General features: G+C 38.4%; 1 protein-coding gene across 5 annotated transcripts in view; it reads left to right on the forward strand.

Annotated features, from left to right (window-relative positions):
- The window catches only part of CCDC191 (coiled-coil domain containing 191), a 69,128-nt gene that overhangs the window by 12,221 nt on the left and 42,802 nt on the right, over nucleotides 1-14,105 (forward strand). For all 5 annotated transcript variants that reach the window (XM_014732878.3, XM_070242758.1, XM_001502814.6 and 2 more), the window contains 3 exons: nucleotides 210-388; nucleotides 1,846-2,069; nucleotides 5,297-5,447. In XM_014732878.3, the coding sequence (XP_014588364.3) occupies nucleotides 210-388; nucleotides 1,846-2,069; nucleotides 5,297-5,447 (554 nt within the window). The remainder of the gene's footprint in view (nucleotides 1-209; nucleotides 389-1,845; nucleotides 2,070-5,296; nucleotides 5,448-14,105) is intronic.

Here is a 14,105-nt window from a genome sequence, read left to right on the forward strand (position 1 = left end):
TGGGCGAGGTCAATTCCTCGTGAGTGGAGGATTTTTCTTGTAAGTTGAAGGCAATTGCTGAGGGCTATGCTCATCCAATTGGCATTATCAGTGACTATTTATTGAACATTCACAGCTTTGTATTTTGATTGTACTAGGATTATTTATGTAAATATGAAAATTACACTAAAATTAAAATGTTTCCTTTTTTGTTGTTTTGTTTCCCCCAGATTTATGTGGCTATTTGGAGGAAGAAGAAGAAAGCACCACCGTTCAAAAATTTATAGACCATCTGCTCCATAAAGATGTGGTGGATTCTGGGATGTTGGAAGATCTTGGAATGAATGGAAACCAAGACAAGACGCAGCAGAAGGATCCTCGTCTTACCATGGAGATGAGACATAAGCAGGTGGGAGGGCAAAACAAAATTAAAATGGATAACAGGAAGCAATCTTTGTGTAACACATTTAATAAGCTTAAATAAAGACTTAGGCTTTAGTATGAAAAAGAGTGCCATCTGTGGTTTGGTTAGAAAGAATAAAAATAAAATAGAACTTCAGAAGAAAAATAATGCTCATAAATTGAGGATAGGAAACTATTTATTTAAGAGAACCAAAAAAAGGCATAATTGATTTGACCCATAGAGTGGTGAGCTAAACTTTATTAGTTTGGATGTGATACTTCCTTTTATAAATATGTAGATTGGGTCTTGTTTGAATTTGGTTTTTGAGTTGTGACATCATTATATTAATATCATGAATATTCTAGTGAATGTTATAATGATAATTCTTTTCTAGACAGCTGAAAAATTCACTCATTTTGTGATTATAATTCGAAGGGAGGACAGATCTGAATTAAACCTAGTTCAGCTGTTTTGAATTAGAAAGGCATATGGGAACTTTCTTTTCTCCAAGGGGAATGGTAGGTTATAGGAAAAAGATACATCTCAACACTTTGTAGAGGAGCTTCAGGAAATCAGAATGACCAAGGCTTTGCCGCATGTCCTCCAGAAGGCTGAACTAGAATTAATGCTATACATGTGTGTACTGTCTTTTTATAACACTGAATTTCTTTTTGCTTTAAATCATTGAGATGAATCAGCACTTGGCATATGAGAGAAACTGGGGTAGAATTGTGATCCTGGTTTGGATTATGATGAAAGGGAGGAGAGAAGGTTCAATAAGAGAGAGCCATCCTCTAGAAGTCTTATCATGACTGGAGAGTAAGCTACGGGGAAAGTGAAGTGAAGCAAGAGGAAAGGACCTCTCCTTAATTCACAGCTGTTCAAGCCTCTAAAGAATTAATGGGTTTGAAAAAAATGTGCTTATTCAGAAATATCTGTGAAATTCATGGTTTTCATTTCCAAAAATGATCCAGAATCATCTATATATTTAACTAATGATAGAAATGAATAAAGGGTTGTGGTGTTCCTTAAGGCAAGAAATCACTGTTCTATTCACCATGTAGCCTCCCCAAAATACCCTTATTCTTTCTTAAAGTATAATTACCTTGCAGACAGGGCCTAAATAAATAGCAGTAACATACACCTTGGCAAATCTTATGGATGCGAGATCGTTACTAAGTAAGAATCCAGAACTTGGCCTCTGACCCATTAGATTTTCAGCTTCTCCATGGTGCAGATCACTCCTTGATCATTTGGGAGCCATCATACCTGACTTCATCTAAAACTTATCGGGCCTTACCCAGTAAACAAATGAATTCCCCCTATCGTTCTGATAAATGGTGAGGTTCTGGGCCACGATGTTTCAAACTGAGTGCAGTCTGAACTTCAGAATGTGTTCTCAGGTTTTGCATATCCCTTTCTACTTGAAAGGCTGCGTTCACCCTTGTTGTATTCTCTTTAAGGTAAAAGAAAATCGCTTAAGACGTGAGAAAGAACTGGAGCGCCAGAGAATTGAAAAGACCCTGAAAAAATCAGTCTTCTTAGAGGCTCAGTATCTGGTGCAAGAAGAGAAGAAAAGGAAGGCTCTGGAGGCCAAGAAAGAGGAGGAGGAGATTCAAAGGGAGATGGTAAAGCTGCGGAGGGAGATCATCGAGAGGAGACGCACTGTCGAAGAAGCATGGAGAATGTAAGCCGGCCTGGTGAGCAGGGCGCGGTGCTTTTGTTAAAGCAGTCATTTTGGAAGTCCCCTAAAGTTTTTAAAATGCACAAATGTTGCAATAACAGAACACAAAAGAGAAATCACTCCCTATTCCACCATCTTAACAGATCAACTATTTTCCCCTTTCCATGTGTCCTCCTGGTCTCGATCCCTTTATGTACTTAATTGCGACCATAAAGTACATTTAATTTGTTATTCTGCTTGTTGTAGTTAACGCATTGCCTGGAGTCCTGAGGTCTGTGTATTGCTTGATTGAGTTCCTATACCATAATTTATGTAATGACCTCCCCTCCCTTGGTAAGTATTTCAGCTAGTTCAGATTTTTCACCAATAGCACAGTGAGCATCCTTAAGCACAGAGCTTTTTCATTCTTTTAAATTATATTCTTAGGAGTGTAATTACTGAGTTAAATGATATAGGCCTTTTTATGACTCTTGAAACATTGCCAAATTGCTTTCCAAATGGGCTGTACTTATTTACGCTGTTGCTGGCAGTGGGCCAGTTTACCATACTCTTCTCAGTGTTGGGGAGTATCATCATTTTCAATATTTTTGCTCTTTTAATAGGTGTTATATTGATTAATTCACATGTCTTTGGTTACCTGAACATTTTTAAGGTTGAACGTGTTTCCTTATGCATGTTCACTAATTGTGCCTTGTCCTGTTGTGGATTGTGTCAGGGTCTCATCTTCTGATAATCATACAGAGTCACTGTTGCCTTACTGCCACTGATAAAGAAAAAGGATATCTGACATAAGTAGAAAATCAAAATAGTCCTCACAGGATGTAGTACTATTATGTATCCTCATGCAGAAAATGAGCTTCATAAATGAAATAACTAATGTATTTGTTCGGAGAAACAGCACTGATGCGTGAACTGCAAAAGCCTTTGAACAACGTGCCTGAAGTGACTGAGTACTCAAACCGAGAGGCCAGGAAGACCTCTTAGATAATCCCCTCCACCCGCCTCGGCCCACACAGCTTTCCCCTGTGATCTTGATTGCTCTTATTCTGCCCGATTTAAAACAGCTCGGCAGTGGATGTGCGCTTCACTCTTTCAAGTGCCGGGCTCAGGCCTCCTCCAGACTCCACTCCTTTCAGAAAGCAATCACTGGTATTTCAGTGAGTTCTTGCTACGGTCAACCTTGCTTTTCACATTGCTCTCAAGCCCTGAAAAATCGAGGCTGACCTAAAATAAATTGTGAAAACAAGTAACATTTGATGGTAGCGGATGCTCTGCTCACAGTGGGGCACTCAACAAATGTTCACCGACCACTCATTTCTTTTAAAAGTTAAAATCTTATCCGTGGTTACAGTGAAACAGATAACGTGTGATACTTCTAGGTGGATGAACTGATTTAAACGTTCCAGAAAGCAATTTGGCAATAAACAACAAGAGCCATAAAAATAGTATTATCACTTGATCTGGGAATTCCTGCCCTGGGAAAATTGCCCTAAAAAAGTGATCAGAAATCCAGATGAAGATTTGTACACACAGATAATTAAAATAATACTATTTATAATAATGGACAATAATAAATCTTGGATAAATTAATAAATAATGGTTGTACAATGAAAAGCATGGACGTGTTATCAGTGTTTTTTTTCTGGGTAGAAATATGCATGGCTTTTATACCTCTCCAATTTTTTACAATAAGCAGATATTACTTTTGTAACAGATACATATTTTAATGTTATTTTTAAAAATCAGATCCAGGATATTAGAACTTTATTTCTTTAAATGCTCACTATGATCTGCCTATAACTGTCTAATATAACGTTGTTATGGCATCAGTAAGTTTGGAAAGAATCAGTAAAATTTTATTGTTCATAGGGCTTTTTGATTTATTTGTAAGGTATCCTAAATCTGCTTCATATTGCATAGTTTCAAAATATGTCCTCCAAGAAATTTATTAATTACGAAGGGAAAAATAGCAACTTTACAGTGGAGAAGCCACCTTAACCAAGTGATGGTTAACATCACCAGTAATAAGAGAGAACATCATGTGCCCCCTGGGTGATATATGAGAATTAATGAGGGGATGTCGACAGAGTATTCTGGCATCCCTCTCTTAATTTGAGTTTCCACAGCTGTAAAGTGAGATTCAGAAAGACTAGAGGACCTGCCTGAGTTTTCACAGCTGGTTTGTGGTCAGAACCCCTAGATCGTGATTCCTGACTAGGTGCCATCTTTACTACATTATTGATAGGATATATAACTTATACACATACGTGTACCTATGTAGTTTAGTCCACTCCAATAAGAAGGCAGTGGCTTTGAGCTTGCCTGGATTGGTGAGTGTAAGAAGGGTGACCTGGATGAGAAAGAACAGCCAGGTTGGTGAGAAAGAGGATAGCTAGAAAGATGAGCAACAGAGTTGCTAAGAGATTCTTGTTAGTTGCCTGAAGGCCTTTTCATTATTAAATTCTATTTTTTCTCTTTTCAGTTATTTTAGAATTAATATAAATTCTATTCTCTCCTTAATAATGCCTGATGGTTTTGATATTTTCCTCCCTAGAAACCTGGTAAAAGCTTTGTGGTAAAAATTCATTCCTTTTGGGGCTGGCCCAGTGGCGTAGTGGTTAAGTTCAGCGCACTCTGCTTCAGTGGCCTGGTGGTTCCAGCTTCAGATCCCGGGCACAGGCCCCCACACAACTCATCAAGCCATACTGTGGAGGCATCGCACATACAAAATAGAGGAAGATGGGCACAGATGTTAGCTCAGCAACAATCTTCCTCAAGGAAAAAGAGGAAGATTGGCAACAGGTGTTAGCTCAGGGCCAAACTTCCTCACCAAAAAAATAAAACAAAAACTCATTGCTTTCTTAGTTGAGGGTCCTTTTTGTACCCCCTTATAAGAAGAGAGAGAGAACTTATATCTACATTAGAGAATACCTGGTAGTTAACTCTCAAATTTTGATCAAAGTATCACTCAAATGTTAAACTCAATAAAAATACTTTACTAAAATATCTATAGGGCTTTCTACTTTTCAGAGTATGTTATAACAATTTTATCTCATTTAATCCATGTTTTACAAAAGAATAAGCCTCAAAAAAAATCACCCTACTAGAGCCAGATCTAAAAATCTGTGTCTTCTGATGGAAAATTCAGTGTTCATTCCACTATGGTAGGTTGCAGTTACTCATTGTTAATGCTATTGTTCATACATGTATTTTGAAATTGTTATTAACAGAGAGAAGAAAAAGCAAGAAGAAAATTCTCCAAAAAATCAAGAAAAAGGCATGTTTCAAAGTGTTCATATTCTAGGTGAAGAAAAAATGGCAAAGGAAAGAAAGAAGAAGCTGAGAGAGTTATTAATCCAAACTTTCAAGGAAGATCACCAGGTAGGAATTGTAATGTCTCCTTATTCAGCCTTCTGTAGCATAAATGACAGAGGACTCCATGACAGATGGGACTGTGTAACACTAAGTCCAGCAAACCTCATCCCAGACACCACAGTTGCCCATGCCGTTCGTTCTGTTCCTTCTGCCCAGCTGGCCTGGTGCACGGGGTGGTGCTCCAGCACCCTGTTCAGGGGGCTATTCTTATATACTCTGTGTGATCCAGGGCAATCGGGGTACAAATTTGGGATGTCTTCCTAACTTATCCTTTTCAGAATAGCGTTTAACTACTAATATAGATCTCTGGCAGTTTTTGAAAGCATGGCTTCTTTTTTGACAGTCTCGTGGACCATTGCATTCTGGATTATTCAGAAAGTCACTTGCCTTTCCTTGCCTCAGATCTTAAAGCAATGATACACTGACATTTGTGCTTCTCTTTTTAACAGTCTGCATTTTATTTTACTCTTCTCTCCCTCTTTTTTACTTTCACTTTTTGTAAAATTAACTGGCCAATTTTTTTAATTGACAAATGAGCATCCTCCCCAGGCCACTTAAGCAGAAGTTTTTTCAATGAAGTGGGGTTGATAACAGTTTGAATTTGGGGCTTAATAACATTTCACATGCAAGGAACTACTTGGAAGATTTGTAAATGAGAAGGTCAGAATGAGAAAAGATAAATAGGTATATTTTGTATTTCCTGCCTTACTCACCCCAGAGGCTTAGGCATTGCTGAAATTCAGTGAAAGTTAGTGGAATGAATGGATGTGAGAAGAGAAAAGAGAATGTCAAGAAAATATTGGGGGAGCTTGATAAATAGGATAGACCACAAAGACCCTGGAAATCAGTAACAGGAATTTGAATATGATATGGGTAACTAAGCTATGAGGAAAAAAGTAAAGTAGTCAAAGCAATTTTTTTAAAAAGCTAGACACATTTGATGGCAGCATTTTGGACTGATGGGCAAGAAGTCATAATTATTCAGATATAAAACAACAAGAGTTTGGTCAGAGTTTTGGCTTTAGAAATAGAGAGGGAAGTGTGGTAGGAGGAAATGTTAAGAGTTGGGCTTAACATTTTGAGAAAGATTGGCAAAGACTCTGAGATGCTGCATCCTTCGTAAGACAGATGGAGTTAGTGTGTCCTCCAGCAATAACAGTTCAGATTTCTAAAATAAAATAGAAGGGCAGTGAGTACTCAGGGGGCCATCTTGAGAAGGCATAAGGAAAAGGTGTCATGATGTGTTACCCAACCAATGAGAGATGAGTACGACGTGTGTTCTCAATGAGATTAACTTTTAAATTTTATTGAAATCTATTGTACAAGAAGAAATAGTATATATTTTAGATAGTGCTAGGTATGAATTTTAGATACATATAAAATGTTTTAAAAAATTAGTGGCCTACTAAAACAGATTACTCAGTTTTAAAAGGACCAGCCATTGTATTAAAAAATGGGAGATTATGAGTAAATTATCTCCACTTTGCCACAAATTCTGCTTGGTTTAACTCTATACTTTATTATTTATAAGTTTTTATTTTGAAATAATTTTAGACAAACAGAAAAGTTGCAAAAATAGTACACAGAGTTCCTGAATACCCTTCACCCAGCTTTCCCCAATGTTAACATCTTATATAACCATAGTATAATTATCAAAACTAGGAAATTAATATTGGTACAGTACCACTAACTAAACTGTAGACCTTAATAGAATGCCACCAGTTTTTCCATTGAAGTCCATTTTTCTGTTCCAGGACTCAATTCCATTTGGCATTTAGTTGTCATGTCTCCTTAAGTCTCCTCCAGTTTGTGACAGTTCCTCAGTCTTTCCTTGTTTTTTATCACTTAGACATTTTTGAAGAGTACTGGTCAGGTATTTTGTAGAGTGTCTCTCAATTCGGGTTTCTGATGTTTTCTTCTGCTTAGATTGAGATTATGCATTTTTGGTAAGAATACAACAAGAAGCGATGCTCTGCCCATCTCAATATATCGTATCAGGGAGCACATAATGTTAATACGTCTTATTAGTGTTGATGTTAACCTCGACTTAAGATTGTGTGTGTTGGGTTTGTCCTTTGTAAAGTTACTATTTTTCCCTTTGTAATTCGTGAATGTCTTAGAGGAGATGTTGTGAAACCATGCAAATATCCTGTTTCTCCTTAAATTTTTACCTATTAATTTTAGCATCCATTGGTAGATTTTGCCTGCAACAGTTGTTAATGTGGTATTTGTCTAATGATGATTTTGTATTTCCCTCATTTCTTCTCCATTTATTAATTGAAATTCTTCTAGAAGGAGAAACTGTCCCTCCTCCCCCATTTTATTTATTCAATTATTTATTTGTATCAGTGTAAACTCATGGATATTTGTTTTATTCTATGGGTATAATCTAATATTGTCATTGTTTACTTTGTTACTCAAACTGTTCTAACTTTGGCCACTGGGAAATCTTTCAGGCTGACTCCTTTGCTCTTTCAAAATGCTCCATCCTTTTTTGGGCACTTCCTTTCTTTCAGGCACCGCAAGATACTCCAGGCTCATCTTGTACCTTCCCTGCTGCCTTTGTCCTGGAATCAGCCACTTCAACCAGAACCTTGGTTCCCTTTCCCAGAGAATAGCATTTAGAAACCAAGGTCTGGATAGTAGGTGTTCTCACAGCTACTGGGGTGTCATTGCTTCTGGGCCCTCTGAGCAGATAGGGCTGGGAAACAGATGTATGTGTACTAACCCACACATACACACGCGTTATATTTATTTCTGTGTCTCTCTGTACACATATTAAAATCCATGAGTTCATACTGATACCTTCAGTTCCAGTGCAGCAACACTGAAGTCATACTGTCCTCCCGCTTCCTTAGTTGTACCTTAGTTCTCTGTCTGTCTGTGTGTATATTAAAATAATCATGAGTTCATAGTGATAACTTCAACACGGATCCAGCACCACAGGTTTTACTATTGCCTTTCCCCTTTGCTTGTTTATCACTTCCTTCTCTGGCAGTGAAAAAACCTGGAGCTCATTATCGAAAATATATTTACTTGTTTAATCCTAGTGTGCTATAAAAGCAGTTTCATAATTGCTAACCCATACTGCTATGGAAACAAATTTACTGTACAATATTTGTACAGTTATTTTTGTTTTCAGCCTTATTCAGCCAAAATATTGTTACTTAGGTTGGCTCTGTTCTTCCCCTTCCCCTGATTATGTTATTCCTTTGTGATATTGTTAGTGAGGCTGATCGCCAGTTCCCCAGTGCACACAGGTGTGACTGAGCGATGGGGAAAATGCACCTGCCAGACCCCTCAGACTTTTACACTTGACTCGAGACAGGACTGTCCTCCAGTAACAACGCCTCTGCAGTAGCAGGCCTTCTGGGCTTGTTGTCTTGGTCCCAGTCCACATTCCCAGCCTGGTTCTGAAGGAGCCTGAAGCTGCCCCTGGGTCATGAAACTTGGATACTCAGCAACCTAAATGGACCCTAGGATAAAAGGGAGAAAATGCCTACCTGGCTTGCAGCGAGCGGCTAGACAACAGGACGCTCTTGTCAGCATCCTAAAAATGGTTCGCTGGCACAAACCCAACAGCAAGTAGATAGAGAATTTGCAGTAAGATCTTAAAGAATCTGTTCCTAGGAGTTGCTCCGGTTGAGCCTCCTTTAATTCCTGTATTCTTCATGCTTTGACTCTGGATTGTGTTTGTCCCCCAGACAGTCTCTTAACATCAGAGTTGGTCCACGTTCTTTACTGGACTTTCTGAGAGGAATAGAGCAGGCTCTCTCAGCCAAACACAGGTTCGGGTGCAACACTATTCATGCGTCTTTCCCACACATTTCATTGCCAGGCCTCTGTTTTATCAGAAACATCTGTTTTTGTATAGAAACTTTCTGCCTCGAACCTTATTTCCTGTTTGATCTCACAGTGAGATCTCTTGAGGAGATTCAGCAATCCACATGTCCTTGCTAATTAACAGGAACAACAAGGGATTAACTGTGAAATTCTTAATACTATCTGGAAAATGGCCTAATTCTCACCCTATTCTGAAATACATTTTATGTTTTCTTAATATGATAGGAAAGTCTGAGACCTTTCCTTCTTGTGAAAGTTGAAGAGAACAATGAAAGATGGGTTGATACTAAACTAAATCTTAATTCTAGAGGGGAGAGATTTGGTTTGCATATTTGATTGGGTTTTTCTGTTAGAGAGTAAGATAATAAAGACCAAAGGAGTTGTTGTTAATGTTATGTTTGTGGCATAGCACCTTCCAAAAGGGAATGTGGAGAAATATGGAAGAGTAGCCTGGATTTTTTCTGACAAGATGATGAAACCTGTAGTTAAGTACCTCATTTATATAGTGTGATTCCTTCCCAAAGATCTTAGTTTTATCAGGACTGCCCACACACCACTGAAGTAAAACCATTTCTGAGCTGAAACATAGCAACCAGCCTCTCAGCAATGTTGTCTTCTGTTTGGAGAAGGAAATGAAGGAAAAGCCTCTCTGCAAATAAAACTGCAGGGAAAGAGAAATGTCGGGCACACGCATGAAGAATATCAGGCTTCACGTAACTCTCCCCTCTAAGCTTATTGCCAAGGACAACGTGTACTATACATTTTAGAAGGGTCTTGAAGCATTATTATGTCTTACTTCATACAGCTAACTCTATGGAAAATTTCCAAGTAAAATTTTATCAGTGTTGGTAAGGAGGTGGTTTGTTTATTTGCTTCTATTCCTCCTTACCCTTATCCTATGAGTAACCCAGGTTTCCCATTCTCACAGAAGGGACAGTGAGGGCCAGTTTACCAAAACATTGCACTGGTGATTTGCTTTTTGAAATGCCGTGAAGCTTTTGTTGATCCCAGAGGTTCCAATTCATTTGCGTATGACTTTTTTTCTCTTTTAAAAAAGTATTCTGCTTTTAAAAAAATTAAGAAAAGAACCAAAATAAATGATACCCATTCTCTAAAATCGTACAGAATGCAATAGCTTGTCCCCTAAACACTGGATGTCTCAGGTGAATATTTATAAGGATCTTGAGAGCCATATGGGTGAGGAACAAATGACGTCACATCATCGTTTTACTGACAGACTACCCTAGGGGTCAATCAAGCATTTGTCTAATATATTCTGAGGTGAGTGGTATTTCCAGCATGGTGTGTGTGTGTGTGTGTGTGTGTGTGTGTGAGACTGGGGGTGAGGGAGATTGGGCAGGGAGAGGGGATTGGTGGGGGGGAATAAGGTCTGGAAGAAGAAATGAAAGGAAAGGTGTGATGGGAGCGATAGGTCTGCCTTTGCTCTTAAGAGACGTGAGGCGATGCGTGCTGGTCCAGGCTGCCAAGTTATAGGCTGTCTTATGGTCATTCTTCTTCAGAAGATCCCGGAGAGTTTTGTCGGTTAAGAATTTAGTATATAGTGAGACTAAGCAATTGCTTTCTGAAATTGTACTATTTCTGGAGTGAAGCCGTATTAGGTAATTACAACAATATTACTGATTGACACTTCTTAGCAGAATTAAGAAGAATTTGCAATATGTCCTTATGTGAGCAATACCTATTGACGCATTTATGGGTGAAATGATATAATGTCTGATGTCTGGGATTTATTTTTAAATACTCCAGGAAGAAAAAAGTGGGTGGAGGAGAGCTGAAGCAAGATTAGCAAAATGTTGATAGTTTTTGAAGCTGCATGAGGGGTTTATTCTTCTGTTCTACTTTTGTGTATGTTTGTTAAATTTTTGTAATAAGATGGGGTTTTTTTTAAGTTTAAAAAAGGAAAGAGAAAAAGCTTAAATACAAAAGTAAAATGAGCATCACATCTTCCGGGATATAACAAAAGTAGCTTTTTGTCTGTAGCCACTGGTAGCATTTTGCCCAGCAGTGGTTGTCAAAGTTTAGGCCTCTGGACTTTCCGTGGAACCCAGCAGCCCATCCAGGTCTTGGCACTGTGCACTGGAAACTGAATGGGTTTTCTCTAATATAATTATTTATAAGAGTGTATATCTTTGGGCTAGGGGACATAATGATTTCCTCTCTTTTCTTTGGGGCAGAATTATGAAAATCAGGAGAGGATGGGTCCCAGGGTACTGCTTTTCAGGGCTGCTCCTTCTCTGGGGCATTTATTTTGCCATGATAAAGATCCTCCTGTCCCTAACCTCCAGGCACCTCTGGGGTCTTTTCCTAGTTGTGGTGGTCCCCAGAAGCAAAGAAAGTTGGGGATTGCTTTTTGTGTAGCAGTAAAGTGTCTGTTCTTTTTGGCCTGGGAGCAGCAAGGAGTCAGTTGGGGTTCTGGGGAGAGTGCAGCTTTATTCCTAACGTTCCAGCCTCGGCCCACTCCCCTAGACCACTAGTTGCACCACCACGAAGTTCTGTTCAGCAGAAAGAAATTGTCAACTTGTTGACATTTTTGTCCTCTTTACAATTCATTGTTTATTTTTCCATGACTGAGAATTTTGATGCAATTATCACTGAGCTTTCTGACAAAAGGGAAATAGCTGAGGAATTTTGATGAGTTACCCACTTCATTAATCAGAACAAGCATCTCTAGTGACAGGGTTAGAATTACAATGAAGATTAGATAGCAAATTGCTGTTCCACCTAACGTCAATCATTCCCGGTGACAGCAGTGTGATTACACTTCAGGGAAGAGCTTTTCTTGCCAGCAAAACGAGGGCAACTCCAGTGCAGGTAATAAATTTAGCAGGGCAAGCTGTCAATTTCTTCTCTTGAGTAGAATCCTTAACAATCAAATGATGTCTTGTGAAAGATTTTGAGAGGAGAAAAGCATTTCCTTTAAAAACTTTCAAAATTTCACTTTGTAGTATTTTATTTTAAAAAATTATTATAGGTATGTGCTTAGGAACAGTTTTTCCCTCAGTGATTTTTTTGTATTTTATTTACCTGTATCAAGCCTTAATTAACACCATAACTATGGTAAAGAGATGGTGAAAGTTAGTAAAAGAATGCATGACTAAATTTGAAAATCTATCAGAAATAAAAATGTGGTGCAGAAATGGAGGGAGGTCAGACTAGTTGCCTGGCTAGTTAAAACGTTAAGTTCTTCTGGCTTAAACAGAATGTGTTCTTCCAACCCAATTATGGTTGTAAGTAATAGTTCTTGTTTCATTGAGCAAAGGGATAGAGCACTATTCTATTTCCAGAGTGTGGAACTGAAGAGGAGAAGCAGGCCTGGGAGCAGCAGGGACTCCGCTGTGGGCAGGGGTGATAGAAAGAATAGATAGAGCGTGACTGCAAGTGTACCACTTCTCGTCCCTTCTAAATCAAAGCAGAGTGCTGGCATCTTCTCCTCGAGAAGGTGGGACCTAGAGTATTTTCCTCTCCCAAATATTTTCCTCCAAGCACATTTATGGGACTCCTGTTTGCCTGAATAGTGTTTGCTATAAATCAAGAATAAGTAAGTGGCTAGTCTTGATTCACACTTTTATTTTTTTATTTCAATTTTAATGGAATCGCTTTTTTAAGCAGGCAGGAAAAAAAACAATGGCAGGTCGATTTCAAGAAAGCGGTTGCTCTGTGAGTCTGTCACTTTGCTCCTGTTAACTTCTGTTTAGTGAAACTGAATTATAGACCTTTAAAACTGATCATTTTGCTCTCAAAGTCTAAATGTAGGTATTTTAAAGACATATATTGACTATAGCATTTATAAACTCGGATTTTCCCCTCTTGAATTCAGGTGTTCTAGCAGTGCTTTTGTACTGTAGTAAGTTGTGTGAGTTCTTTCTCTTTCAGTATAAAAGAATCAAAGAATTTGCCCTTCCTTTTTAGAAGAGACTTTTGCCTAGTAGATTGGGTCATCGGGATGCCAGAATGTTTCCTTTTTAGCCTTAGGTACTACTAACTCTTCACTTTGTGAATTGAGTCATTGACCCTTCTCTACTTGAAGTTCCGCCTGGTAAGGTAAATCACAATAATATCTGCAGTCTCTCTTTTGTAACGATGGTCTACGAATTAATAAAATAGTACGTGCAAGGTGCCTTGAAATTCACAGAGAAGAAATGTGGAAATCCAGGAAGTACACTATTAATAGAGTATTAATGTGAAGGTGGACTGTGTTTCTACTATTTCCACATTAGAAATATTCCAGGAGTTAAAATTAGAGATAGCTATACATAGACTATTTCATCAAGTCATTCAAGAGGAATCTCTTAAATGAATCTGGTAAATAGAGACAGGATATTTTCTTTTGACTATAGCACGCAAGTTAACACTTTTTTTCCTTCTCTGTTTTGTGGAATAGATAAGCAAATAATAATGCAGAAAGCGCAGCCCCTCAACTGGCAGCTGTGCGTCTTTTCCTTGTTCTGACTGAGGGCATATCCTCTATTCACCAAATCTCCCTTCCTCCTCCCTGCTCCTCCTCCTTTCCTCCCTCCCTCCTTCCCTTCCTTCCTGCTGTGGGATCTAAGGTGAAGGTCTAGAAATGTGCATTCATTTGACGTAATGGAAAGGAAATAAGGGCTTTTTAAAGTTCGTCATGATTTTTCCCGATGAGAAATTATAATAAAGATTTTATAGTTTGTCTAAATGGCAGTATAATGGTTTCCTATGTAGAAAACATTTCTGACCAAATGGGCTATTTCTAAGAATTCTAGCATATGCTCCCTTATGTTATTGGTCTTTTAATTTATGTATTCTCTCTCCCTATAACCTCTTAAA

The sequence above is a fragment of the Equus caballus genome, chromosome 19, assembly GCF_041296265.1.
Source record: "Equus caballus isolate H_3958 breed thoroughbred chromosome 19, TB-T2T, whole genome shotgun sequence".
Taxonomy (NCBI): Eukaryota; Metazoa; Chordata; class Mammalia; order Perissodactyla; family Equidae; genus Equus; species Equus caballus.